General features: G+C 39.5%; 3 protein-coding genes across 10 annotated transcripts in view; all 3 read right to left on the bottom strand.

The window, feature by feature from the left end:
• The window catches only part of celf3a (cugbp, Elav-like family member 3a), a 28,076-nt gene extending 20,369 nt beyond the window's left edge, over positions 1–7,707 (bottom strand). For all 5 annotated transcript variants that reach the window (XR_013280682.1, XR_013280683.1, XM_077508254.1 and 2 more), the window contains exons 1-3: positions 4,698–7,707; positions 3,783–3,934; positions 1,635–1,717 (exon numbers count right to left, since the gene is read on the bottom strand). Coding sequence is in view for 3 of the 5 variants with exons in the window: in XM_077508254.1 (XP_077364380.1) it covers positions 1,635–1,717; positions 3,783–3,927 (228 nt within the window). In the remaining 2 variants the exon portion in view is untranslated. The remainder of the gene's footprint in view (positions 1–1,634; positions 1,718–3,782; positions 3,935–4,697) is intronic.
• rprd2a (regulation of nuclear pre-mRNA domain containing 2a) lies at positions 5,389–19,181 on the bottom strand. 4 transcript variants are annotated; one of them, XR_013280680.1, is made up of 12 exons: positions 18,688–19,181; positions 16,837–16,966; positions 15,695–15,846; positions 15,502–15,554; positions 15,231–15,357; positions 14,985–15,160; positions 13,904–14,246; positions 13,343–13,537; positions 11,482–11,652; positions 9,595–11,396; positions 7,825–7,897; positions 5,389–5,490 (listed from the first exon to the last, which is right to left on the bottom strand). XR_013280680.1 is itself a non-coding variant. In XM_077508252.1 (10 exons), the coding sequence occupies exons 1-10, from the start codon at positions 18,860–18,862 to the stop codon at positions 9,805–9,807; spliced, it is 3,114 nt and encodes a 1,037-aa protein (XP_077364378.1). In that variant the 5' UTR covers positions 18,863–19,181; the 3' UTR covers positions 8,999–9,804. The 4 variants fall into 4 exon arrangements, 1 of the variants encoding a protein (XP_077364378.1); XR_013280681.1 differs by having other exon boundaries at positions 5,389–5,483; XR_013280679.1 differs by lacking the exon at positions 5,389–5,490 and having other exon boundaries at positions 7,751–7,897.
• A 672-nt stretch (positions 19,182–19,853) lies between these two features.
• On the bottom strand, positions 19,854–26,037 carry ciarta (circadian associated repressor of transcription a). Its single transcript, XM_077507979.1, has 6 exons — positions 25,809–26,037; positions 23,557–23,888; positions 23,394–23,469; positions 23,237–23,315; positions 22,994–23,147; positions 19,854–21,747 (listed from the first exon to the last, which is right to left on the bottom strand). The coding sequence occupies exons 2-6, from the start codon at positions 23,884–23,886 to the stop codon at positions 21,388–21,390; spliced, it is 999 nt and encodes a 332-aa protein (XP_077364105.1). The 5' UTR covers positions 23,887–23,888; positions 25,809–26,037; the 3' UTR covers positions 19,854–21,387.
• Between the last annotated feature and the right edge of the window lie 137 nt (positions 26,038–26,174).

Below are 26,174 nucleotides of genomic sequence, written 5' to 3'. Positions count from 1 at the left end.
ACACTCCCCAAGTTGCAAAATATACACACCCCCACCAAGGTGAAATCATCCTAAATTGGATCATCCGTCATTTAATGTACACCTTCACAGAGACCCACCAGCTTGCATATACCTCAACTTTATTTCCATCATAATAACATTTGAAGTTGAAGTCAACTCCAAAAACATCCTGGTTTGTTTTTCATTATTGCTGAGTGGACAATGTGGGACGTGACACCATGTTTAAAGCTTGAATGGAAATCGGGAAGCTATTTGGGGGGGGTGGATAATCCTGCAAAGAATTTCAAAAATGAAAACTTTGATGTGAATACATTGAGATCCAAGTTGAATTTGACACAGATGATCCTTGAGCTTGACAGCGGATGCTTACGTTAAATTTTTAGCAATAAACATTTTCAGAAATGTTTGCGTATATTTGTTCGTGTCAAAATATTGGGGTCGTTTTTTCCATTTTTAAATGATGCAACTAATTACTGGATCAGAAATTTTCAAGACATCCTCATGACATTAAATGTTGAAAAAATTAACACATAACAAATGCTTTTAAATTTGGCGGGCAAAAAATGTTGATAAAAAAAAAAAAGCCTTTTTACTAAGCGATTAATCAAAATTCAAGGATTGTGATTAATCTGATTCAAATTGAATCGTTTGACAGCTCTAATATATATATACATACATACACACAATATATCGAAAAAATATCAATATAGCAATATTGGCCCATGCAATTTGCATATTGCAAAGACATGCAATAAGTTTCATATGGAATTTTATTCTTTGATCTGAATTTGCATGAATTTGGCTTGCTTTTCTTATTTGTTTTCAATATATGACGGGAATGTCCCTTAAATTGCACTTACATGTATTTTTCATCATTAAGAAAAATAATACATAGAACTTAGCCTTCATTTATAATTATTTTATAAAACACTAGATTAAAAAAAAAAAATTCAAAATGTCCAATTATAGCCACTTGGATTTAAGGAACACAACTTACAAGTCCAATATAACATAAAGCAGGATACCTTATGATTATTATTTTTTACATGGACCATGTGTAAAATCCTGTTTGAAATTCATGTGTTGATAACATAATAGACATGCATGTTTATTTTACATGAGTCAATGAACAAATCTTTGACGAGCGGTTGGAAAAAAATAAAGAAGTGAAGGATGTCAATTCCCACCAAAATAACAAAAAGGAAACAAAGCGGGGCTGGGGGGCGGGGCTATAAAGTCTTGTTCGTAAAAGAGGAAGCAAATGCAAGTTGGGCGCGCACTCAGTCATCCCTCGCCTCGTCGCCTCGTCGCCTCGTCTCTCATATAGCGGCTTATTATAGAGACGTGGCTGTCACGTCATATTTCGCTCTAGAGATGTTGGCGCACCTGCTGCCCGGCTATGCTAATAGCGACACTTTCCATTCAAATTCGGAAGGAGGAGCCACGTTGAAAGAGATACGCATGAAAACGGGAGACAAAACATAAGCCTCGCGGAAACGTGACCTTTGATTGGAGACGATCTGCTAAAGGGGAAGTTGAGGCGTGCAAGTCAAACTTGGTTAGTTTTCCCCTTGCGTCACACTGAGACTGTCTGACTCTTTTTTTTTTTTTCACAAGACAACGGCAGCACTCACCCCCGGCAGCGTCTTCTGCTCGTGCAATGCATTCTGGGCTTTGAGGGCCGACTCGCGTGCGCAGTACGTCAGGAAGGCGCATCCTGGAAAAATCAGCAAATGTTCAAACTCGCGTCATTTGAATGTCAAATTCGTGCGCTCGTGTCAGTTATGGGGGCGTGTCATGTGATGCGGATTTAGCCAGCACATTGTTGCGGACTTTTGCCGTTTACAGGCTTACTGGAAACGTCGCTCGTCATCATCAGATGAGTTTTAGCTTGAGCAATTTTATTAAGGACAGTGCACTACAATAGGAGAAGAGATAAAAAAAATATATATATTATAATAATATTGTGAAAAGCCCCTTACGCAACACTTGTATTTGCCACATACAGAACAAGGGATGACAATATTACATTTCAATTCAATTCAATTCAAATTTGTATTTCATTCCTTCAAAAAAAAGAAAAAAATCTGCAACTGATTAGCAACAACAAAATAATCAACACAAAATAAATGACAGTGAGCGGTCAATTCTATAAAAGAACTCAGCATCATGTCCTTGTGTTATATGTATTTTTCCAGAGATTTTGTCAAGTTTTTAAAAATAGCTGACACTGTGAGTGAAATACATTGTTATTTTTGTTTTGTTCTATATTTTGTTTTGGAAAAAATATCTGTTTCTATTAAACTCGTTTAATCCCAAAAACGTATATATCCGTTTTTTTAATACTTTGTCCTTCCGTACCAAAAACGTATTTATATGTTTTTTGTTGTTGTTGTTTTTTAAATGCTAGCACACAGAAGGCTTTGATGCAGCTTCTGACCTGAAGAGGTCGCTTAAAGCAATGGTAGTTATTACCAAAAAAATGCCAGCAGGTGGCAGCAGAGTATAAGATAAGATAATGTGTGGCTTTTCAAATATGCAAATGAACTATTTACAATTAAACAAGTAATATTTCTCTTCATAACACTGTGGTGAATAGAAACAAATTGCAGTGCAGGTGCTTACATTTTCTGGGGGGGGCTACATGGTCTTGACCATCCCAAAATCATGTAAAATCCCAAACTATTTGCCTTGTAGAAAGCTGTTCACGTAGATATTTATATTTACATTTTTATTTTTTTTAATTTGTGGCCCTCGGACAAAAAGCTTGGACACCCTAAATGTAAAACAAGAGAACTTCAGTTGCTGACAACATGCGCAAAACCTAATAAAAAAGTGCACACTAACGTGTATGGCGACCAAATGTGGAGGCCGTTTGGGATCAATAATTCTGTTCCAATCCATCCGTGATTTCAAAATGTTGTGGGATTTCCATTTCGAGGCTCCCAACTGTCACACATCAGAAAATTTGTTGTGTTTTAAAGGCCATCTTGACACCGCTAGAAAACTAAAATATGCTAAAAATAGATACATTGAGAAGTGAGTTGAATATTTATGTCTATTAAAAGTAAGAAACTAAGACCAAAATAATAGTTCACAAAAGAAGTTTGTCTGCATAGAAATGCTCTGCGTCATATGTAAACGTCACTGAATCGAAACGTACGTATGTTAACGGCCTTCATGGACCTTTTCGGGTTCCCACCAATCAGGAATATGTAAATATGTAAGCGCAAGATGTGTCACAGGTGTCGGAGGACCGATCGCACCTGAGCTACAAGTCTCCCGAGTGACTGACTGACGGCTGATGTGAATTTATACGAAGCTTCTGATTTCCACATGCAGATTTGCATTTGAAATGACAGAGAGGATAATTATTAGCCTGACAGCTTGACTTCATCTGTCATCGCAGGTGTAGAATGTCATTTTTTTTTATGGGTTTGTACTCAGGTGGTGGAGTGGCCGTCTCGTAATCACGTTCGATCCTGTTGATTTTTCAAGCGTTTCAGAAGATGAAACGGCTGAAATCGGTGCAAGTTCGGCTTTGACAACCTGTGGCTCTTTCATCCAAAGGAAATCCTTCAGATTTTAATTTGTTCATTTGCTTTACAAACGTTCTAAATTTGAAGATGATAGCGCTATTGTAAAATAATGATGAAATATTTTTGTTGTATGACACTATCTTGAACGGCATGTTATTGTAATGTGCACCTAATGTTGTGATCCACAAATATAAAGTGAGATGACAGACATAAGTGAAGAGTGCTGCTGCACATCCAACTCACCTTTGTGCATCCCCGTGTATTTGTCCTTTATCACCGTCAGCTCGTAAATCTTGCCGAATTGCTCAAAGATGGGCTTCAGGTCCTTTTCCTCAAGGTTTCGGGGTATTTGCCCAATGAAGAGCTTGATTGCGTCAGGCTCCTTCATTGAGAGTCTGCGGAGGAAGCAGAAACACGCAAACACGCTGACTGTGAGGAGGTGCCTGTGGGCTTGACTTCACACTGCACAGGAGGTGCAAACAGGAGGTGCAGATGGGAGAAGTCAGTCAAACGGGATTGTAAAGCCCCTCGTGCCATCAGCTCCAGAACTGGCTGGAGAATTGTTGTGATTTTTGCCTTTAGACGCAATTAATGATCATGGATTTAAACTAACAATCAAATATATATGAGGTTTTATTAAAACAAATATATAGCAGTTACTAGTCAGAAATTACAACCATTTCCTGGTTGCTCACATTAGTAGTATTTGTACCAGCCACTGTATAGAGCTCACATTAGCAACACTGACTTTTAGCTGTGATGTTGGATAATAAAGCCTATTGGCACCATACAAAGAGACCTTTAATGATGCTTTACTGCCAAATCTATGCAAAGTGGATGCCATATTATTGCAGGGAGCATAGGAAAAAAAATATTCACGTTAATGTGACACGTAGCTACAACAATTGTAATTTTTGATTTTGTGTTCATATATTATTATTGTAACAAAAGTACCGAAAATGTAAGATGTAAACATATTCACAGATGCTGACGTCTGTGTAATAATAATCATAACAACAACATTTGAATCCCTGACAGAAACATGACAGTGTGCGTGGAGTCTTTGTCAAGAGACGCTGACAATAAAAGCGACTTCATTTCACACGTTCGGACGAAATTGGGATGGAACAATAAGAAAGAAAGAGTTGCAAATCCTACCTGTGGTGCTGCTCTTGGCAAAAGAATCGACGCAAACAGAACAGTGGACGTCTTCCTGTCTTCCGCCTCACACTTGTTCAATCTCAACGATTCAGTTCATTTGAATCGTGGAAGAAGCTCTTGAAATCCTTTTTTTTTTTCTTTCTTTTTTTAGAAACCCAAACGTAACGCTAAAAACAAAGCCTTCATTCGGGAGGGAGCGACGCGTTCCACTCTTCCACCTGATTTCTTTTCCTTAGCGGAATGTAACGAGCAAAATGAACAAACGTGAATGTGTATTAGGAATATTTCGCCTTCCTTCAGTGGGCCGCGGGGAATTGGCAGTCTGTCGGTTCTCCCGTCCGATGTTCTGATCTGAGCGTGTGTTGAGTGTGTAGTGGGTGTGCGTGTGTAGTCCGTTGACGTCGTAAGCCGGTGTCTCCCTCCCTGTTCATCTCGCTCCATCCTTCGGGTGGGCGGGGCCTGCCAACCGTCAGGGACCGTCGCTAAACTACTAGCAATGTTGTTGTGGTTTTTACTGCACAGAAATCATTCTGAAAACGGTCCTATTTTGTTTCATGAAACGTAAACTGTAAATACCTGAGTACAGTTGTGCTCACTAGTTCACATTTAATAAGTCTAGGGCAACTTATAAGCACAATCGTACATGTACAAAAGCTGAACATTGCTCAATGACACAAAATTACAGATGTTTCATGTTGAAAAATATTTATTGATAAATATTACACAGTAAAAATACAAAGTGACGCCGATGACTGGTTAGCACGTTCGCCGAGTCCAGGCATTCTTCACCCTCAGGAGGAAAAATAATAAGTAAAACATTCAATTTTGTTTTTACACATCTTATTAACATTTGAGCTACAACTGACTATGTTATGGCTACCATATGATTTGGGGGATAAAAATCCATCTATCCATTGCAAATAAAGAATATCAAGAAGTGCGGAAGTTGCAAATTGATGCAAAACAAATAAGATAACTACTAATAGGAAATGTATATGCATAAAAATGGAAGGATGCACATGGAAATTATACATGTGGGTCATTCCAAAATTGGGGCTAAAAACGTATGTGAAGTAAAAGATCTTTTAAATCAGCTTTTTGTTTTCTTTTAAATACAATTATCATTTGTGATCCTTGTAACTGGTAAGACATTTGTTTTATTAACTATATGTTAACTCATTGACTCCCAGCTATATTCACTGAAGCAACTGGATTTTGACTGATTTAGCAAGGCCCACAGAACATTGTGTTCTATTGCTATAAAAAAAATAAAAATAGAACCTACCAAAAGACTAGAATTTCTTCTTTCATCAGCAAAAAAAAAAGAAGGTATATTTGTATCCCCCCCCAAAAAAAAAGCCAGACCATAAACAGTCCTCCAATTCTGGACGGACCCACGTAAGCTGTGCAATTCAAACGAGATATTGATGTGACAATATTTGTACATTTACAGACGCTCCCTGATATCCAGCCACGCAAATCCGTCTTTTGTTCTGGTCGTGGATCTGGCCGTGGTCCTGAAATGCTTCAACAACTTCCGGCCGTCATCGTCATCCCCAATGCAGAGTGACAGCAAAGAGCGCTTTTTGTTGTTGTTTTTTTTAATCCGTTCGTGTGATCGTGAAAGCACAGAAGTTGCGATTTCACACACGCCCTAAATGCAATGTGGCTGCATGTAAACAAAGAGGCCACATGACTGCAGGCTGCACACGGCCGACATGCGCACAGCGACATCTCGCGCAGTCACGATCTGGACTGGACTCGCGAGCTTACAACTAGCTCATGGATCCACGAGCGATCCGTTATTCTTTTTTTTTAAAATTATTATTCTCTTATAAAAGAGCGATCCTTTATTTGCCACAACACGTCGGCTGGTCTTTAGCGTTCAGACCGCCATCTGCCATTGTTCCTTAAATCCTCATAAGCCTGCTCGGCGAACACTTGAATCCTCCCAGCAGAATGTGATCGCGGTCCACTCGAAGGAACGGAACATCAAGTACTAGACGTGCCTTGTGGCATTTAAATAAGCGTTCGAATTCTTATTATTATTTATTTCTATTTTTTTACGACCTGCAACGACATCTGGTGACGAAAAGGTGGATTGTCACCTCGTCCCAAAAGTTAGTTTATTTATTATACATCAATAAATTACTACTTAAGTCTATATCTGAATACAGTATACATTATACACACATAAATACAATAAAAAATACAAATGCAATCAATTAATAAGGTTATTACACCATAGATTGAATTATTAATAATTAATAATAATAATAAAACCAGAATATTTTGATAAGGTCCATTATTTTCTGTAATGCAATTAAATAAGCAAAAATGCCATAAATTCTGGATTCATTACAAATCAACTGAAACATTGCAAGCCTTTTATTAGTTTAATATTGCTGATTATGGCTTACACAGCTTTAAAAAAAAAAACTCAAATATCCTATCTCAAAATATTAGAATATTTCCTCAGACCAAGTAAAAATAAAAAAAAAGCCATAAGCAGCAATATTAAAACAATAAAAGGCTTGCAATATTTCAGTAAAAAGTATTAACATCAGGGCTGCTAATAATTGTGGTACACATGATTTGATGTAAAAAATAAATAAAAAATAAAAAATAAATACTAATAATTTCGTAATGGTGCAAATTACTAAATGTGCATATTAGCATTGTGCTAACCTTTCATGTACTTGCAAATTTGTAATATTTATCTAAAATTTTCATTATGATACTGCATGTTTGTACAATTTCACTGCCCATCTAAATTTGAATGGCTGTCAGAATACCGAATAATATGCTAAATATGACTACAGGGAGTTTTTGTAGACCACTGTTAATAATCTAATTTAAAAAGAAAATATTTAAGAAGCAATTACGGTACTGTATGTTTTGTTTTGAAACGAAGTAGATAAATAAATACAAGGTCATTAAATGACCCCTTCGGTACTTAAATATGCGTCCAGATTCTCTACTTCTGATTTCAGTACCAAAAATAAATACAAAAATAAATCACTTTGATTCAACTGCTGACAAGACGTGATGCAATAAGATGGACGCTTTACAGGCTGAGCATTGCAAAAGGAAGCGCTTACAGTTCAGTGCCACTGACACACACCTGCATGAGAGGAGACGTTCCCAAAAAGGTTTTCCCATCACATGTGACACTTCAGAGTGCGGCTGCGGGGGCCCTGAGGACGAAAACAGGAGGGGAGGAAGGCTGATGAAACAGGAAATAGGCATTCAAGCAGGATCAAATCAATCACGCAGAATCAAGATCATATTATTCGGCACACAGCATGATCAGATTATTGCAAAAGACAACAAAGGATGGACATCATCACCCTGTAGGCAGTATTAAGGAATCCTTCTTGCCTCATAAAGAGCTCCTCAAACACTCAAGTCACTGCATACACATTTTTTTTATGAAGCCCTCTGATATAACTTTCGTTCCTAAATTTGTCAATAAAGCTCATTTTGATGTCTACAGCACGCCATATTTGAAATTATATTCAGTTAATCTGCATTTGTTTAATGTCATTTGGGACTAACTTCACTACGATATTTATATTTATAGTTTGTACATAAGTTTCTTCGGCTTTTCAATGTGTATTGTACGAAAGCCGCAATGAAAAGCATCAACTATATTATCCAAATATACAATTTTAATGTAAATAAAGATATCATTGCGAAAAGTAGCATTATGTGTATTCCGATGGCGAGTTTGGCCTGTCCGCAAAAAAAAATTGTGCTTTAATCATAAATACAAAAAGGGAAATTTCCTTCCGTTTTAACCAATGTTTTAATTTTAAATCAAACAGAAGCGAAATGACCAAATTATGCTTGTGCTCGGAAAGCAATGACAAGCAAAATTAAGAGTACATTTGAGTTTTTACATATGCTACATAAATAGTAGCCCAAGTACAATTTGTTTGCATCACTGATTTAATGAAAATATTACTATGGTTTGACTTCAGTCAGAATACATTTATTTTAAGATTGGAGTCCGAATTAAGTGTTAAATTTATATAAAACTGTTTTGAATGAATATAGTATCCTGAAAGGCTCAGTTGGTATTCTTTTTTTTAAAAACTGTATGTAGTAGATATCACTAACAGAATATTCATGCGAACATAAGTCTTTTTTTTTTGTTGCAACAATTATTTTTGCCTAAATCATCTTCTCATGATACAAATGGTTCATTTTTTGTTTCCTGAAAATATGGAGGGAAAAAAAAAAAAGACTTACGTAGGCATCAATATGTCAAATTCAAAAACTTTCACGCTCCTATTTTTTATTGAGTTGGTTTTTCCTTCCCGTCAAGCAGAAACAACAACCATGTTTCAAAATCAAACTTTTATTAGACAGTACAAATAGGACGAAAGTGAACTGAAGCATCTTCACCCCCTTCAAAAACGTCACTGCTTCTGCGTAGGGCGGGAGCGTGGAAAAAACAAAAAAATAATATATCTGTCACTCGTTTCCTTTTAAGTAGAAAGGGGCCGCTCTCAACGCAGCTAAACTATAACGAGAGCATCGCTTCACAACTATAAACATCATCAGAGTTCCAAGTGCGAAATCGCTAACGTGCTGTAGAAAGAACACAAGCTGTAAAAAAATATCCACGGTTTTCTCTTCAAAGGGAAATCTCATGGGTGCTTTAATTAAGTTTGGAGAACGGCTGTTCTGAAATGAAGCAGCGAGAACTGCTAACTCGAAACGCAGAAAATAATCCTTTTTGACTCTCCGAGTTCCGAATGGAAAGGAACATTCATTCATGTATGACGCTTGCATGCCATGCAATCAACATGAACTCTATCAAACGCCGACGATCGATTACATTTACTGAAAAGATCCAAACTGTGAAAAGAATTATGTATATATGCACCTCTTATTTTCTTTCATCTTCTGTCTTCGGTACTCTTCTGGGGGATTCTGCTTTCTTTCCCGGTGGCGTCTGTGGCTCGCATTCCCAGTCTTTTTGTTTTTTCGTTCAATTTTGGACACGATTTTTACGTTGTCAGCACTAATACAGTCTGACTCCCCCTTTAGCCATATTTGACCTCCCAGTGCAGGTTAATTTGTTGCGATAGTACAGTCAGTAGCGTGGGGGTAGGAAGGGTCTTTTGGGAGCAAACATGGGACCAGGATTTAGACCTCCCCTGGGACCCGGTCGTTTGCCCCTTAGGCTTGGCTCAGGCCCGTGAAAATGAGGAAACGGTGCACGCGGGGGACCCCTGGGAAATGGGTGCTGGCCGGGGCGGGGAAGCCGATGCGGAGGTCGCAGGCCGGGGGGACGCATCTGTAAATGGGGCGGCGGCGGCGGGCGCCGAGGTGCGTAGTGAGGGCGAGGAGGGCTCCGTCTCTGGTAATCCTGGTCCTCAAAAGCACCCAGTGAGGGTGAGGGAGGGGCAACGAAGCGCCCCCTGCCCCTGATGAGGTCGTGTCGTGGGCTGCCCCGTTGGTAGAAAGGGTCTTCGGGGCGGTCGTAAGGGCTGTTCTGAAAGCGAGGGCCGGGGGGGCGGAGCATATCGTCGTGGTACTGCTCTCGGCGTTCTGGGTAATGCGCGTCATCCGGGGTGGAGTACTGCTCATCGTGGTCTTGATGAAAGACAGACTTGTGTCCGTGGTCGTGGACCACCATCCCGGGCAAACCTGACCTCTGATCAGGGTCGCCCATGTCGGCGTGGGGTGCCACCTGCTGCTCCGGGGGAGTCATTGCGTGGCTGGTTCCCGAAACCGGGGTGAGGACATTCGGAGGGGGAGGTAACTTCGGGACAGGGGGAAGGAGGTTTTGAAAGAAATCTGAAGGTTGTTGAAAGGCTTGAGGTTCTGGAGTTTGTTGTGCTGGGTAGTCAAACGGCCGTGTGGGCTGCTTATTAGCAGGCATCGCCACATTGTAGCCTGTGGGTTGCTGGAAGCCCCCCTCTGCGTACGTCTCACCATACCACCTATCTCCCGTCCCCTGAAATCCCTCACTGGTCTGCGAACTCCCTGCAATGCTTGGTGCTCCAGCACCTCCGCCTTGAGTAGAAACCGGCTGATATGGTGCAGCGGGATCCGACATATTGTTTTCGCTGTATGGGTACGCTTGGTACAGCTGCCCATTCTGAGCTGCACCTGGCTGCAAGTGACCTTGCGGGGTGGTGGTCTCCGGTTTTTCCTGGAAGGCAAAGGGAGCTGGCATGGCAGTTTCTGGGTTGGAAGGCTTGGCGAGCCCCAGCGTCACGTCCATAACCTCATCTTGGGTCGGGGTGCCTCCGCCTTCATCCCGCACCGGAGTCCCGTCCTGCGTGTCGGCTCCCGTTCCTGGACTCAAGTTAGCCGCCCTATTGGGCAGGTTCATGGCAAAACTAAGGTCAAAGTTGCCAAACGCGGGATTGCCGTGCAGGAAGTTGTGAATTTTGGATTCTAAACTGTCGAGTTTTGTTACGTCTGCCGTCAAAGCCATTTCACTGGGGACAACCCGCACCGGGGCAGCGGTTGGCCGGTTCTCAGGCGGCATTTGCAAAGCTGCGCTCTGCTGCACGGCGCCGCCTGGTGGGGATGGTGAAGAAGGCGCCGGTGCGGCAGAGGGGGGAGCGGCGCTCTGATTGGGAGCTGGCGAAGTCGATGTGAATGCGGGTAAGGGAGGAGGAGTCTTGCCTGTATTGGAGGACTCTGCTGGGCTGCTCAGAAGAGAAGTGATGCCTGATTATAGAAAAGTGAAGGGCACACAATCAATGTATAAATATGTAACATAATGCGACTATTAGCGAACTAAAAATAGTCTCACCATCGAAGCCACCTTGGGCCTGGACTTTAGACAGAGCATTAAGGAGTTCAGCAGGACTCATGTCCACCTGTGCCAGGATGTCAACCAAAGACGCGGCATCCTCGGAGGCGGCAGGTAACGTCTCACCTGTTGAGTCGGGGTTAGCTGCTGAGGGACTCGCCACTGCTGGTCCTGCATTGCAACGAGGGACACTTTAACCACTCTGTTAAAAATATACTGGTTAAGGCAGGATGACTCTTTTCATCACGCAAAGATGCTGATCGCAGTAAGTTCGAGAACATTCAATAAAAATGACCACGCACGCAATATGTATCGATATACTGTAAGCAAATTAGGAATGAGCTTCGCTAACAATCTTGTAGTTCCGATTGATTGCATTATCGATACTGTTCATCAGGCAGCTCTTATCAATTCTTATCAAATACAAATGTCACACGTCTCTTTATTTGTGAACAGAATATTCATACTCAAAATCCATAATGTATACTTAGACAACTTACATCAACAGACCACAAAGCTTAATGCAGTTTTTGTGCAACTTACAAATGATCGGAGAAGCTTGCAAAATTATCCACTTCCACTCTTATTTGGTCCAGAGAACATAAAATACAGTGTGGAAACTTGAGTTAAGCACGATTATTCTTTGTCAACAGCCTTGACATGGACACGAGAAAAGATTTTTTTTTTTTTGCACACTATTAAACATTTATTGGCTCTGTGCGGATCCTGACCAGGCCAGGCGGGAAACATAGACCTCCATTTTTGTGCCCAACGCAAGTCTAGCACAAAGCGCAGTCCAACTTGTACGCATGGGTGGAGTTTTCTTTCTTTCGGCATTTTCCTGCACTAGCGCAGAAGTGGGCGTTTTCACAGTTGTGGGAGGGAACACAGCCGACTCCAGGCAAATGGAAGCGGCTCCCCTCATTCCCTTTATATTCAGCGCAGAGTGCGGCGCCGTCTACGTGGCTTGTACCTGTAAATGCAGGACTTCGGGGGCGCGCAGTTAAAAAGGAACTGCAAGAAGATCTCCACTTGCGAGTGATGTCAAGATGGCCGTTGCGGAAGGCCAACTTCAACTCCTGACCATGCCTCTTGACATCAAGGGGCTTTGTAACTTGTGACCCCAGAGTCCGTAATACTCGACTTTATAAAAACATACAGCAACTTGATGTGCAATATTTGGAGAAATTTTATGTGAAGGCTGAAAGCTGAATGTTAATATTTGAATGCATGTGGAATTCTTAATAATAATAATAATAATGTGAAATGACATTGAATATAATGGATGTTAAATAACTGGACAATGATTATTACATAAAATTGAACTTGGACTAAAATGTGCCCCAAAGCTGCCATTGAACTTGCTGAACGCCATTTTGAATGAGTGAATTTTGTCATTGAAAATATGGAACAATATTGAAAAAAAACCAATTACATAATATGAAATTACAAAATATAATGGGTGTTAAACGATTAAACAATGATTATTACCGGTATATGAAATTGAACTTGGACTCAAATCTGCTCCAACCGGTATACAAACCCTGATCTGCCCGGTAACAAGCCATTTGCGTCACCACTGAGCTAACTGACTTGTTAAAAGTCGTATTTATATTGAATATTGTCGTATTTATATTGAATATTGTCGCATAAGAGTTTGCTGAATGCCATTTTGCATTTTGTCATTAAAAATATGGAATAATATTGAAAAAAATGAATGTGAAATGACTTTAAAAAGTAATGGATGTTAATTAGACAACAAGGTCAAAGTATTGTAATCGGGACTGTCTGCCACTGTATTCTGATTTGAAACAACTATCCATCTTCTATTGGAACTTGGATCATGGACCAATCGACTCACCTGTGTTTTTCATGGCCTCATTTAAACTGCTGAGGATAGAGCCAATTTTATCCAGGTCAATCGTTTCCAAACCTCCTGTCGAGGTCGCTGCAGATGAGGCATGCTGCATCGTTGCTACCGATGGCTCTGTTGTTTTGCTCACGGGATTATTGGCCGCCTCCAATTTTGGGCTGGGACACTTCGTTTGCTCCGCAACTGTGGAAGAAATAAAACAGCAACGTGAGCCCACGAAAGATGACGGATAGTTTATATGCAGACAATCCAATTGTAAATAGTATTAATTAATGAATGGGTATTTATAGTATTAATTAATGGCCACTGACAAAAATGAAAATGCATTATTCATACACTCAACATCATCTAAACAATGTCTCCAAGTAGAGCGCTACAACAGGAGAGACAAAATATTGTACCAATATAATATGAACAGAGATTGGCCTATAAAGAAAGAACAGATATAAACATGAAGCTGGCTGTAAAAAAAGATTTGATTTCTCCCTATTAGGAAATATTTGATTAAAAGTAATAACATAAGAACTCAATCCTTGTTTTCCTCCTCACCTATGATGCTTCCGCTGACAATTTCCTCGTCAGACAGCTCCATGTCTTCCACCTCACGGTTAATGTGATCGTCCCCAAGATTCATCACTTGTTTTGGGGAACCAATTGAGGACAGAGGACTTGGGGCCGGAGGTTCCGTTTCATCATCCAAAGCGGAACCGTCGATATCCGGATTCGGTTTGGCCAGTTCCAGGTCGTGGAAAGGAGATTCGGAGCCTGTTGGGGACGGCGCGTCGGCAGAAGGTGACGGAATCGGTGACTCGTCCAAGTCTGGCAACGTGGCCTTCAGGTTGTCCAGCTTGCGCTTCAGGTAGGACACTCGGTTCGCAAACGTCTGGTAGGCCTTGAGGGAAGGGGAGGAAGGTTTGATCAATGAATTTTAAAAAAAAGGTAGCAACGGAATTGTCATTTTCAATGCTTCCATGTAAGTTGACTTCGGGACTTTAATATGGAAAAATGTTTGTCATGGTCTTTATTTGTGTAAAATATTTGAATCTTATCAGAAAACACACAAGTGTAAACGTGATATCTTTACCTTTAAATTGTTTTTCACACATCACCACAACTTGCTATGCACGTCCCGAGGAATTCCTTCGGGTCATAAAATGTACTAAACGACTCAAATGATCTGTCAATTTCATCATAGCCGGAGAACAGTCATTTTGTCCTGTGCTGTCCTGCGCTGCCGCCTGAAACTGAAAGTGACATGAACGTGCCCTGGGGCTTCAATTGCTAACATCAACGGCTCACCAACGTTCAAAGAATTTTGTTTTGGTTTTGTGTTGTGTTGTGTTTTGGATGATCACAGAATATCAGTCTCATAAGTGCGTTCAACAGAATTCATTGAAATTAAATGAAAACGGTCTGGTCAAAAACTTCATTTTTTAATATTTTGTTCTTTGTACTTTCAATGCAATCGCTGAAATCGATTTTATAACGTCTAAGTCAGTCGACAAACATTCTGGTCCACTCATCGTGAGTAAACTAATTACGTCGTCTCACGTTTGAAGGGTGCCCACTCTAGGACTTCCATATCGGACCCAAACAATTCCGGGTCGACATTCAAAAGTATTCCACTCACATTGGCAACAATCTTGACCTCTTTGTACTGCATCTCATAGAAGACGTCTGCATTGCTCAGAGCTTCCAGGAGCGAAGGTCCCGTTTTGTTTTGTTTGTCAAAGAACTTGACAAACTCTTGTAACTGCGTGTTGCCTTCTTCAAAGTCCCGGGAGAACTTCTTCCCTCCTGCCTTATCTGAAAGTAAATGGAGGAAACGAGAGCTTTGAAGTGGAATGATCAAATGACGGTGGAATCACTTTGCAACCTTTTAGCTTCTTGAGGGCTTCAGAACTGCAGATGTCCACCCTCATAGTCGCCAATTGTTTTTCTCGGAGGTCCACATCCTCCATAGACCTCTTGTATGTCGACAGGTGGTCGATAAAGGACTGGGGCTTCAAGAATCATGGGAACATGGCATTTTGAACAGAAAGATCATATACAATTGCTAATTATTTGTTAAGTAACGGTGTTTGTGCCCAGTTGAGTTATTTAGTTACAGTCTGTGTTAGACGATTCGATTAGTCAAACTTTTTTACCACAAATTCTGCAACAATCTTGGAGCGGAGTTCTGCCTTGGACTCAACTGGAGCTTGAAATGAATTCAAATAAAAAAAAAAAATAGGAGGTCAGATCTAAAAGGAGCATCGATTCTTACAAGCCAACAATACAAAAGCAAGTCCTGCAACTTCGGATCTTAGAAAAGAAATTCCACTCATGAGATGCGCTTACTTTTTTGCTCCACGGGCGTCACGGGTGGGGACTCCTCTTTGACTAAACTGCCCCGGAGCTCAGCAATCAGAGCCTCCGAATAAACGCTTCTCTCCTGCCAGATGGTCAGGATCCTCTCCGCAGATTTCAACACCTTTGCGTCACCTTCTTGTCTGCGTGACCACAAAACAAGGAGGAAGAACACATATTGAGGATATTCATGAGACAGTAGGACCATACGTTTTGTCATTTTTTTGAATGCTCCAAATGTCACAGTAAACACTATTTTAGCGCAGGGCTTCCCAAACACAATGCCACCTGAAATGATCCTATTTGTAAATCATAATTTCTTGACCAACCTACAAATAAAATGCATCTTTGTTCATTTATCTATGCCAAATGAAACGTATACTGACAATTAGATGCTTTTCCACTAGATGGCAGAAGATGCAACGATTCAGCACATCCATATGTTGCCATTGCTACAGTTCAATAGATTTAGGATTATTATAACGGTATAGTTAACTATATGAGACATGCTGCTGACCCTGGGAACCTTCTGAACCATTTGTTTTTGTTCGACATTAAAAAATAAAATAAAAATTGAACTTTTTTTTTCTAAATTTAGGGAAATAAATATTTACTGGTACTGTAAAAAAAACTATAGAGAGCTATGGCATTAACTTGCTCAAGTTTCCATTGAACTTTTTAAGACATACTAATAATAACCGTGGGAGCTCCCTGAACATTTTGTCAGAAATTTAAAAAGGATGTCTCTCATTGTCTAAAATTTATAATAAAAAAAATAAAATAAATAAACTTCTACATTTTGAAAAAAAAAGCTCAATGAACATGCTTTAAGACATTACAACAAAGGCAAGATTTGCATTTGTATTTTATTTATTTATTTATTAATATACTGCATTTACACTAGTGGGGCCCCATAAAACATATTATAAAGAAAATTTGGGACTTAATTACTGCATTTAAATTTGAAGAGGTTTTGTTCTAGTGTTCTAACTTTGCTATCAACTATAAACAAACACACTTTCTGTTGCAAATTGACACATACAAAAAATATGGAATAGCTCCAAAATAGTGAGATGATTTCATATTCATTTTCCAATTGGGCATTCCATCAACACAAATACATCCATACTTACTTTATCAGCACAAAAGCCTCGGGAAGCACGTCAGCAAACGCAGTCCGGTAAACCAGAGCATTTTTCCTCTTGCAGTTCTGAATGACATCATTGGCGAGGTAAAACAGGTTGAGCTTGTGCGCTGTGTCGGCTGTCAGAGGAGAGGCAATGTGGTCAGGAAAACACAAACACAATCTCCGTATAATATTCATAACCACGCCTGTTCATTATACCGTAAAAAAGTTCATATCATCATCAAAATATTCCTTTTGAGACAAGATGATGGCAATGCTGACTGATTTACATTTAACTGTCAGGAGAAAAACCCAAGTGGAAAGAGAACCATCTCCGGCTTATCAGCAAACAATATTCTGATTGCTCGACCAATGACAATATTTTCAATAGACTTGGCTAATTATCGCAGGTTAATTGGGTGTGCTTGTGCGTGTGGATGGTTGTTCGTCTCTGTGTGCCCTGCAATTGGCTGGCGACCAGTTCAAGGGTGCACCCCGCCTACTGCCCAAAGCCAGCTGGGATAGGCTCCAGCACCCCCACCACCCAAGTCGTGAGGAAGAAGCAGTCATGAAAATGGGTAGATGGTTGGATAAGCGAATTATCTAAATTTTCCCCATCATAAACACAGAAAACACATTCCATATTGTAGTTTGCATGTTATGTAACACAGTCCCACATTGCTTCTTTAGTATCTCATTAAAATTAACAGATGTCCTTTTTTTAAGTGGGTTAGGGATTTTAAGTCTTCTTGCCTTGGACCGGGACCCACATTAGAAATTCCCTAGATGACATTAAAAATCCCCCTGCACCAAAACAAAAACAAAAACACAAAGAAATGAAAACAAAAAAGAGAGGCTATGCTCTCAAGTAATGTGCTAAATACATCTTTATAATGTTTGCAGTGAATATGAGCTTAATCTTCAAGCAGTTTTTAAATACCATGTATTGTGTATCACTAGTCTGTGTAAGTGTTGTTAAGGGAGTTACAATTACGCTAATTATAGGACACAATACAACCTCTCACTCCGTGTAAGCATTGTCAAGGGAATTACAATTACTTGCATGCTCATTAAAGAACACAACAGAGCAGAACGCAATCTATCTAATCTCTACAAACTTCTACGTTCATCAGCAGCTATATTAGGGATTAATTATCCAAACATCACGATGCAATAATATCACGATATGAAGGTCACGATACGATAATTATCGTGATATTGTGGGGACGTTGGCGATTCAAAAAAGGTCATAATATTATTATTTTTTTAAACGCATACTAAAAAAATGCAATGCATATAAACACCTACAATTTCTCATAACACTTAATATCTAATAGAAATACACATCGAGTATTTCCACATATTGACTTGGTTCACAAGCATATTACGTGTCCCCCCCATATGACCATTAGCGTGGATTTTAAACATACTCCACGGAATCGATTGTGCTCGACTGTACATATTCGACGGGATTTCTGTTTGTACGTATTAATAGTCAGCCTGTCAACTCACTGTAATATTATATTAATATAATAAATATATATATAGTAATATTCGCTACTATTTCCCACACATGGCCTCAAAAGTTTTGCTACATTTTTATACTGCTATTAGATGTTGTGCCATCTAATATTATGCGTCAATCATTTCTCAATCTGTGGACACAGGAGAGGCTTGAGTGTCAATCAACTCAGGCGTTACTTTGGAAACAGCTAAGCTAATAGCAACGTCAACTCGTCTTTATAAATTAGTTAGCACAGTAGTCCAAACACTACTATGAATATTTATACTGGTAAACAATGTGCGCCATTAATTGTTCATCAACTTCCTACGATTTAAAAAGTAAATTGTTACTTACACTTCTTTAAACACTTGATCCACTGTCGAACTATCATGCTGTGGTACTTCTTGTACTCGATACACCACGTTGACAGCCCTTGAATGGAATCCATTGTGTTCGTCACATTTAGTAACTTTTTGTCCAGTGCAGTCTCAAAAGAGGCACCGGAATCGCGCCCTCTTCCCGGTTCCATGTCGAGAGTTCTTCGCTTCACGTTGTCCTTGCTAAAACGTACCAAAGTTAGCTGTGGCTAACATTAGCCTAGCCGGCTAGCTTACCGTAGCACAGAATTGATCACTGTGGGCGGCCATTGCCGTGTTACGGAAAGCGGAAATATTTCACTTTCTGCGTCTAGTAATTACGCACTATTGACGAGTATATGCAAATAACGCGACTGGGTATGGTATCAGTTCAATTACAAAATGCAGCATGCTCAGATAACTTGGGAGCCTTCGTGCGTTTCAGTACTTTGTACTGTAAAGTCAAAAATTCCGTGTTCCTAGTCGGACAAAGCAACAGGAAACACCATAGGCGGATATCCGGCTCTAGAGCCACATCCTAGTCTGTTACAAGAAAGTGTTTGTTTTTTTGTTTTTTTAATTTTTTCATGACATCATGATTATGAACGTTTTTTAAATACAGTAATTTGACATTTTCACTCATCTTTGTTGTGGTCTATTTGTTTTCTAGTTTCCACATAAGAGGGGAGGTGTGTCTTAAAAAAACAAAACAAAACAAAACCTTGAACATTAAATCTAATTTCTCCTAACTTTCTCCTAGCATTGTTCCTCTTTTAATAATATTAGACTGTCTTCGGCAGTCATTTCACAGATGTGAGACCTTTATTAGTGCTACATAGCTCTGAGTTAGGCCACAAATAAATATAAGTACAACTGGGTCACTGGATCTGTTTAAATTATGCAATTTTAGCTGGAAATGTATTAAAACGGTCTGAATATGGCAATGATATATATGATTCTATTTTGTTGTTTTTTTTTGTTTCTTTGTACTCACTGGTTCACTCACGAAGACATAATCTCTACTCACCATGCATACCACCACCTGCACTTTCTGCTCCAACAGTTGCATTAACGTTTTCAGAAGTTTGCATTACTCTTGCAATAAAGCTTAGTTAACACCAGTCAAAGCGGTCAAGGCTAAGCGGTGACAAAATACATAAACCATTCAACATGAGTTGACTTTTAATTTAAAATATGGCAGTAAAAAAAACTGATCAACCCAATGATTGCTTTAAAACGTCAAGATAATCTACTATGTTAATTAAAACACTTGAGTGTTACTAATGAATTGTAAAGCAGCAGCAGCAATAATAACAATAAAAACCTATAAAAAGCAATGCTCAGAGAAGGTCTGTGCAAATGGTAAAATGTAAAAAAGGGGAGAAGAAAAAAACCAAAAAACAATTCAACATGTCATGTCAAAGAGAAGCGTGAATGAACATTAATACACAAAAACAACAAAGTCTGCAGTTTGAATCACGGCTAATACAGTAAACACAGATACTCTTGAGCCAAAATTTAATAAATACGGTAGCCGTCTGTTAAGGTGCAACAGTATTTCATTCATCGACTTGGAAATGAAGTACAACCGTTCCATATTTTTCAAAACATTAAGGCATTCAAGTTTATTCATTGTCACGTAAATGTAGGTTATGCATTCGGATTTATTAACGAGTGCATAGAAAATAATTTGACTTTTAGGGTACTTTTTCCAGCAGCCACATCAAATCATTTCCCCCCCTAAGTTGTTCTTTTATAATTATAGTTTTATGAAAGAGAAAAACACAAACATTCATTCCCAGCCATTTTCACTGCAAGGCCAACAGAATACTGTGTTGTAGTGATATCAAAACATGGAACCTACCAAAAGAAAGATTAGCCTCTTCTTTTATCAGGAAAAAGCATGTTTGCATCCGTTTCCATTTTGCACCAATTATTAGAATATAGCCAAGTTTCATCAATATTCACATTCCTGGTGAAAACACTGACAAAAAGAGCTTGTCGCAAATATGGCCCTGGCTGATCCCTTATACTCTGCTGGTCGTTTTTTGTGATAACTACCATTGCTTTAAGCCACCTCTTCATGTCAGAAGCTGCATCAAAGCCTTCCGTATGCTCTTGCATTAAAAAAAAAAATGTAAATATGATTTTGGGAGTGAAAGACAAAGTTTAAAAAAAAAAATAAAAATAAAAATTGGGGGTTTGAATGAGTTAAATGCTTTTGTGCTGCATTCCTGGACATAAATAACACAAATAAAAAATGTATGGCATTCAATCAACACACTGTACATGGTCAAATATAGTGCAATCATCGTCAGTGTGTCATTTCAGGCAGATTTGGTAAGGAATTGACTGTAAGGAGTTACTTGAAGGCTGGCCTGAATGTTGTGGAATAAAAATACGCAAATGGGGACTGTGACACACAAAAAAGCAGACTGGTCATTGTGCACGTGTCTATTTTTGGACTGTGCATGACTACAATGTGGTCGAATATGAACACAACTCCGTCTCGTTTGCGAACAGCAGATTGATTTAAGGAGGCTTGGAAACGATACTACGTTATGTTTTGACTCTGTCAAATGTACAAACAGTTACCCCGGACTGCAATCATGCTCGACAGGGTACTTTAGTGGAGATTGTACCTTGAAGGGCGAACAGCGACTCCGAACCCTGTTCTGAAATGGAAGCCTTGAACTTTTTACCCAGACTGGCACGTCGCCGTGTCCTTATTGTACGCGACAGCAGAATTCACATCAGCACTGGAAGATATCGACTTGTCCTGTGTAAGTCGGCAGCCGCCGGAAGAGGCGGGAGAGATTTCACGTTCTCGGGTTTCTTCTTTGACGTGCACACGCGACAGCCTGCTTGACGTGTCGTCGTTTGTCGTCGCGAGTCCGTTGCCGCGGTTGCCTTTCGTTGATGCGACTTTTCCATCGCCGGGAGTTTCCCGCTTCCTTGTTGGAAGCGTCAGCGGTGGGCAGCTTTCGGGTTGGGGAGTCTTTTTCTTGGCTGGGTCTATTTCGGCGTAGTCTGAATCCGACCAGGTGAACTTCCGCTTCTAGAATTAAAAAAAATTAATAAATAGTGGATAAGAAAGTAACATCACATTGTAATGCACAATAGCGTACAAAAGTATTGGATAACATTAGATGTGTTGTTTTACTACTCCTGTAATGATGATATGAACACATAGACGGACCTCTGCCAAGGCTGAACTGTTCACAAAATTGAAAAACACTTGCGAAGGTCTTCATATTGAGTTGAATAAACTTAGAGCTGGTCCAAGATTTAATTCCGATTTCAATTATGGCTTCTCACAATCCTAAAAAAACATTATAATCGAACAGAGATGATGATGATGATGATGATGATGTCTAGGCCCATTTCCAAGGTTATTATAAATAGCAAATTGAAAACTAATAAGAAAAAAATGAAAAAATAACTCAAAAATGTCCTTTAAATGTATTTATTTGATTTCATTGTTGCAGTGTGTCCATACAAAAGAAGGTACATCAAACAGTCGGAAAATTTTAGTTAACTTAACTCATTCAAACCCCCCAAAAAACGAATAAATATGTTCAATAGTTTGTCCTGAACACCCAAAATGTATTTATATCAGCATACAAATATACTTTTGTACTTTTTTTTTTTTTTTTTCCCTGATGAAAGATCTTTTGGTAGGTTCCATGTTTTTATAGCAATAGAACAGAATATTCTGTGGACCTTGTAAAATCAGTCCAAATCCAGTAAAACACGAAGGGGGTTGCTTCAGTGCAAATGGCTGCGAGTGAATGAGTTAATGACCTTATTTTTTTTTAAATCTTGCACTCGACAAAGAGTCCATAAAAAACTCAAGCTAATGCTAAAACTATTTTTTAAATAACTGAACTAAATCTAAGCACTTTCGCAAAAAATAAAAACTGCTCTAAAATCTAATTAAAACTAACTGAATTTATAAAACAAAAGTCAAACCGCAACATAAACGATCATGAAAATATTATACTGTAAGTTCCTGCGCTGTAAATGCAACCTGAATGCATCACATTGCTTGCAGCAAACGTGTGATGTGCATGTTCTTGAGTTACCTGTAAAACTGAACACGTAGCAAAGATAATTACACACAATGTGTTCACAAATTGATTTTATGTTCTTTTTAAGTTTGGGGGAGTTTAAAGCATTTTACTGTTTATTGCAGTTTATTGCATGCGTTCAATAAACAAAATACTTGCTCGTTGTTTTTTTCCCCAAAAAAAAATCGCCCATCCCGATTGAGACTGCAGTCCAACAATAAAGATGGTGCTCACCTTAACCGGCATGCTGAGCTGATTTTGGCGCCAGTGAGTTATAAGTTTGGGGGTGAAGGTTTGGGCTAACGTGACTGTTGGACGAGGTGCCACCTGAGGGAACCATAATTTGAGCATCCCCTCGATCTGCAACAAGTTGTGCAGATATCGCTCCCTGCAAGGGAAAAAACAGGTAAGAAGGAAAACTCGTTCATTGCAGTGTTGCGGCTAAACAAAACATAACCACAATCTTCTTGTGCTTACCCCATTTCAGGCCTCTGCAGAATTCCCACAATCCTCTGCAGTCTGTCCATAGCGACGCTCTGCTGGAAACTGGTTAAACCTGCCACAGGGAAATACACGCGTCAAGACGAGGAAACCGCTTTTGCTGGACTAAAATCAGTGGTGAGTTTGCGCTAACCTTTATTAAACCTGCCAGTTTTAAGTCCGTGAAGAAGTTCCATCAGAGGACAGATGAAGTTGTGCAAATCTGTACACTACAAAACAAAAAGAAACACAGGTGATCATCAACTCTGCAGAAAACAAACAAACAAAATGGCGCTTTTTCCAAGTACAGTACTAACTTTCTGAGTGAACGCGAGGTCTCCCGCTGAGGGTGACGACGAGCCGCCAGCGGGGGTACCGGGAGAGAGGTGATACTTGGTTCTGCCACTAGCGTGTACAGTGTGGTGGGCCCTCTTGGACCTTGAGTACATCTTATCCAAACGACCTGGTAACCATCCCTCGTAGCCCGATAAGACCTGACAAGTCACCAAGTCCTCCTCCTCCTCTCCTTCCGACAAAATGCCCGCTTCATCTTCAGTCAGCTCACTCTCACTAAGGATGTAGTTGAGGGTGGACGGATGACGGAAGTCGTATGGAGGCCACTGAGAAGAAGCACTCATTGGATTCATATCTGTGCACAAATAGTGAGGTAGAAAATTAGGGCGTGGCCGGTACGGATTTTCTTTTAAGCTGATGTTGATTCTGATATTTGGAAGAATAACATTCCTATATATATATATATATATATATATATATATATATATATATATATATATATATATATATATATATATATACACACACACACGTGTATATATCCATGCATCCATAGCGTGAGTGAGCGATAGCTAGCTAGCTAGCAAGCTAAATAGCTAGATAGATAAAACAGTTTAAATAAATGTTCTTCAGTGTTATTATTTTATCCGTACTACAAGAGAAAAAAAAACAGGGTGGGGGGTGGAATCTGGGGGTTTCTTGCCGATTTTGTAGAGTGAAATGGTTGGATTTTCGAATACTTCATCCTTGTCTTATGCTGTAATGTGATAATTTGTTAAAAAAAAAAAAAAAAAAAAAAAAAAAAGCTAAAATATGGGGGGGGGGGAGAAATACTTTTTTTTTTTTTTTTGGGACAATTTTAAAACCACTAATATCAGTATATTGGCCGGCTGACTAAATCGGTCTGTCACTTCAGAAAATAGCACAAAAATAATTACTCCTGGCAAGTGCTATTTTTAAGCCAAACTTACTCAATATTTCAGATTGGTGGTTTGGTTTTGGATCCAAAATACATTAAAGAAATGCTGATTGAATATGAAACCCAGTAGCGCACAGATCTGCAGACTTGGGTCAATTAGTTGAACCCACAGTTCAAAGTAAACATGGTGAAGCTGCGTTTAGCCGCTATGCTGCACACAAATAAGCTCCCATTGAGCTCTTGGGCCTTCGAAACAATTCTTAAATCATGTTTTTTCTTCTTATTTATTTACTCTTAAATGTTTGAAAGCCTTGTGCATTAAATGTGCTATAGAAATAAAAGTGCGTTGAGTGATGATCTTTATCAGAGCAGTAATGTGCTGATATACCTTCATCGACATGCATCAATAGCAATTTTTGCACTCACTGAAATTGTGATTTTTCCACAGGCATTATATAAGCACACTAGCACAGTGTTATCTCCAAATATTTTATATGAAGCATCTTCGAAGCTTGAACCTGGGAGACTTGTGCACAGCACAAGTCGTGGCTTCATTCGAATCACAGTCAAAGATTACGTCAGAGCTTGCATGGAACAATGCTATTTTCGATTTTGATCAAGCTATGACATTTTTCACTTATGTAATTCAAAACAAGTTACAGCAGGTCGAGCTTATGTGGCAGACTTAGGCAAGATTATGAAACATTATGACATTTATTTGCAAGAGAGGAGCCATGAACCAGTATATATCATTTCAATGAGAAAATTATGGAAATTATGCAAATTGTCAAAATGTATCGGCTGGCATGTTAAGAAGTCTATTAATTACAAATGAAATATCTTCCCTTATAGTTATTTGAACCAGATCGACTTTTACGGTACCGTCAAAATCATGGATGGCACGTTGGGATACTGTATTACAAAATATATATAAATAAAAATACACTTACAAACCCCCACTAAAACATTTCAGTTCATGTGTCAGTTTACACTTCAATTGTGATTATTTGGGAACTAAATCTTCAGGCTTGAAGCCATGTCATTCTCGAGACACGTGCCGCAAACTTTCAGCGTCACGTTCCACGAGTCATGCTCAAGTTCGTGCGCAACACACTTTTACCAACTATTTTCATAAGGTTACCATTTAGTTGTTTATTGTAAAAAATGGAATGTCAGGCAATCTTACCAACAACGATATGCTGATTTACGTCGCAAAATGTACATAACGCAAATCGATCCAAAAGGCGTGGCTGATGATTTTATATGACTGATACACATTAACACATGCACGTATTTATTTCACATAGAATTTCTCAGCTTTCACTTCAGATATTTATTATAATTTCAGAGTCTTACCTTTTGACTGCAGAAGTGATCTTCTGAATATGTGGCTATCAAATATTCAAGGAAAAAGCTCGTGAAAGACACACCGGCGCTTCTATAACAAACTAAGCAAATGAAAACGCTGTCGCTTGTGCTGTGCTGTTTCTATCTTGTTAATCGTGATTGCATCTACGCTATAGTCAAGCCAACACGCTCAAGTACAACTCCAGCAGCAGGGAATACACGTGCCGACTGGGTACACAACTCCGATTGGCTGAAGAATCCTTGGCTCCTATCTAATTGGTCGGGAGGCGTGACCAATCAGCGGGCTTCCCGGAGCTGATTGGCTGGAACTCCCGCAGCCGCACGTGTTTTGAGTATGGCCTCGTCACGAAGACA

The sequence above is a fragment of the Festucalex cinctus genome, chromosome 19 (genome assembly GCF_051991245.1).
Source record: "Festucalex cinctus isolate MCC-2025b chromosome 19, RoL_Fcin_1.0, whole genome shotgun sequence".
In the NCBI taxonomy this organism is placed as follows: Eukaryota; Metazoa; Chordata; class Actinopteri; order Syngnathiformes; family Syngnathidae; genus Festucalex; species Festucalex cinctus.
The sequence above is the reverse complement of the archived record's forward strand: the minus strand, read 5'-3'. Positions and strand labels throughout refer to the sequence as shown.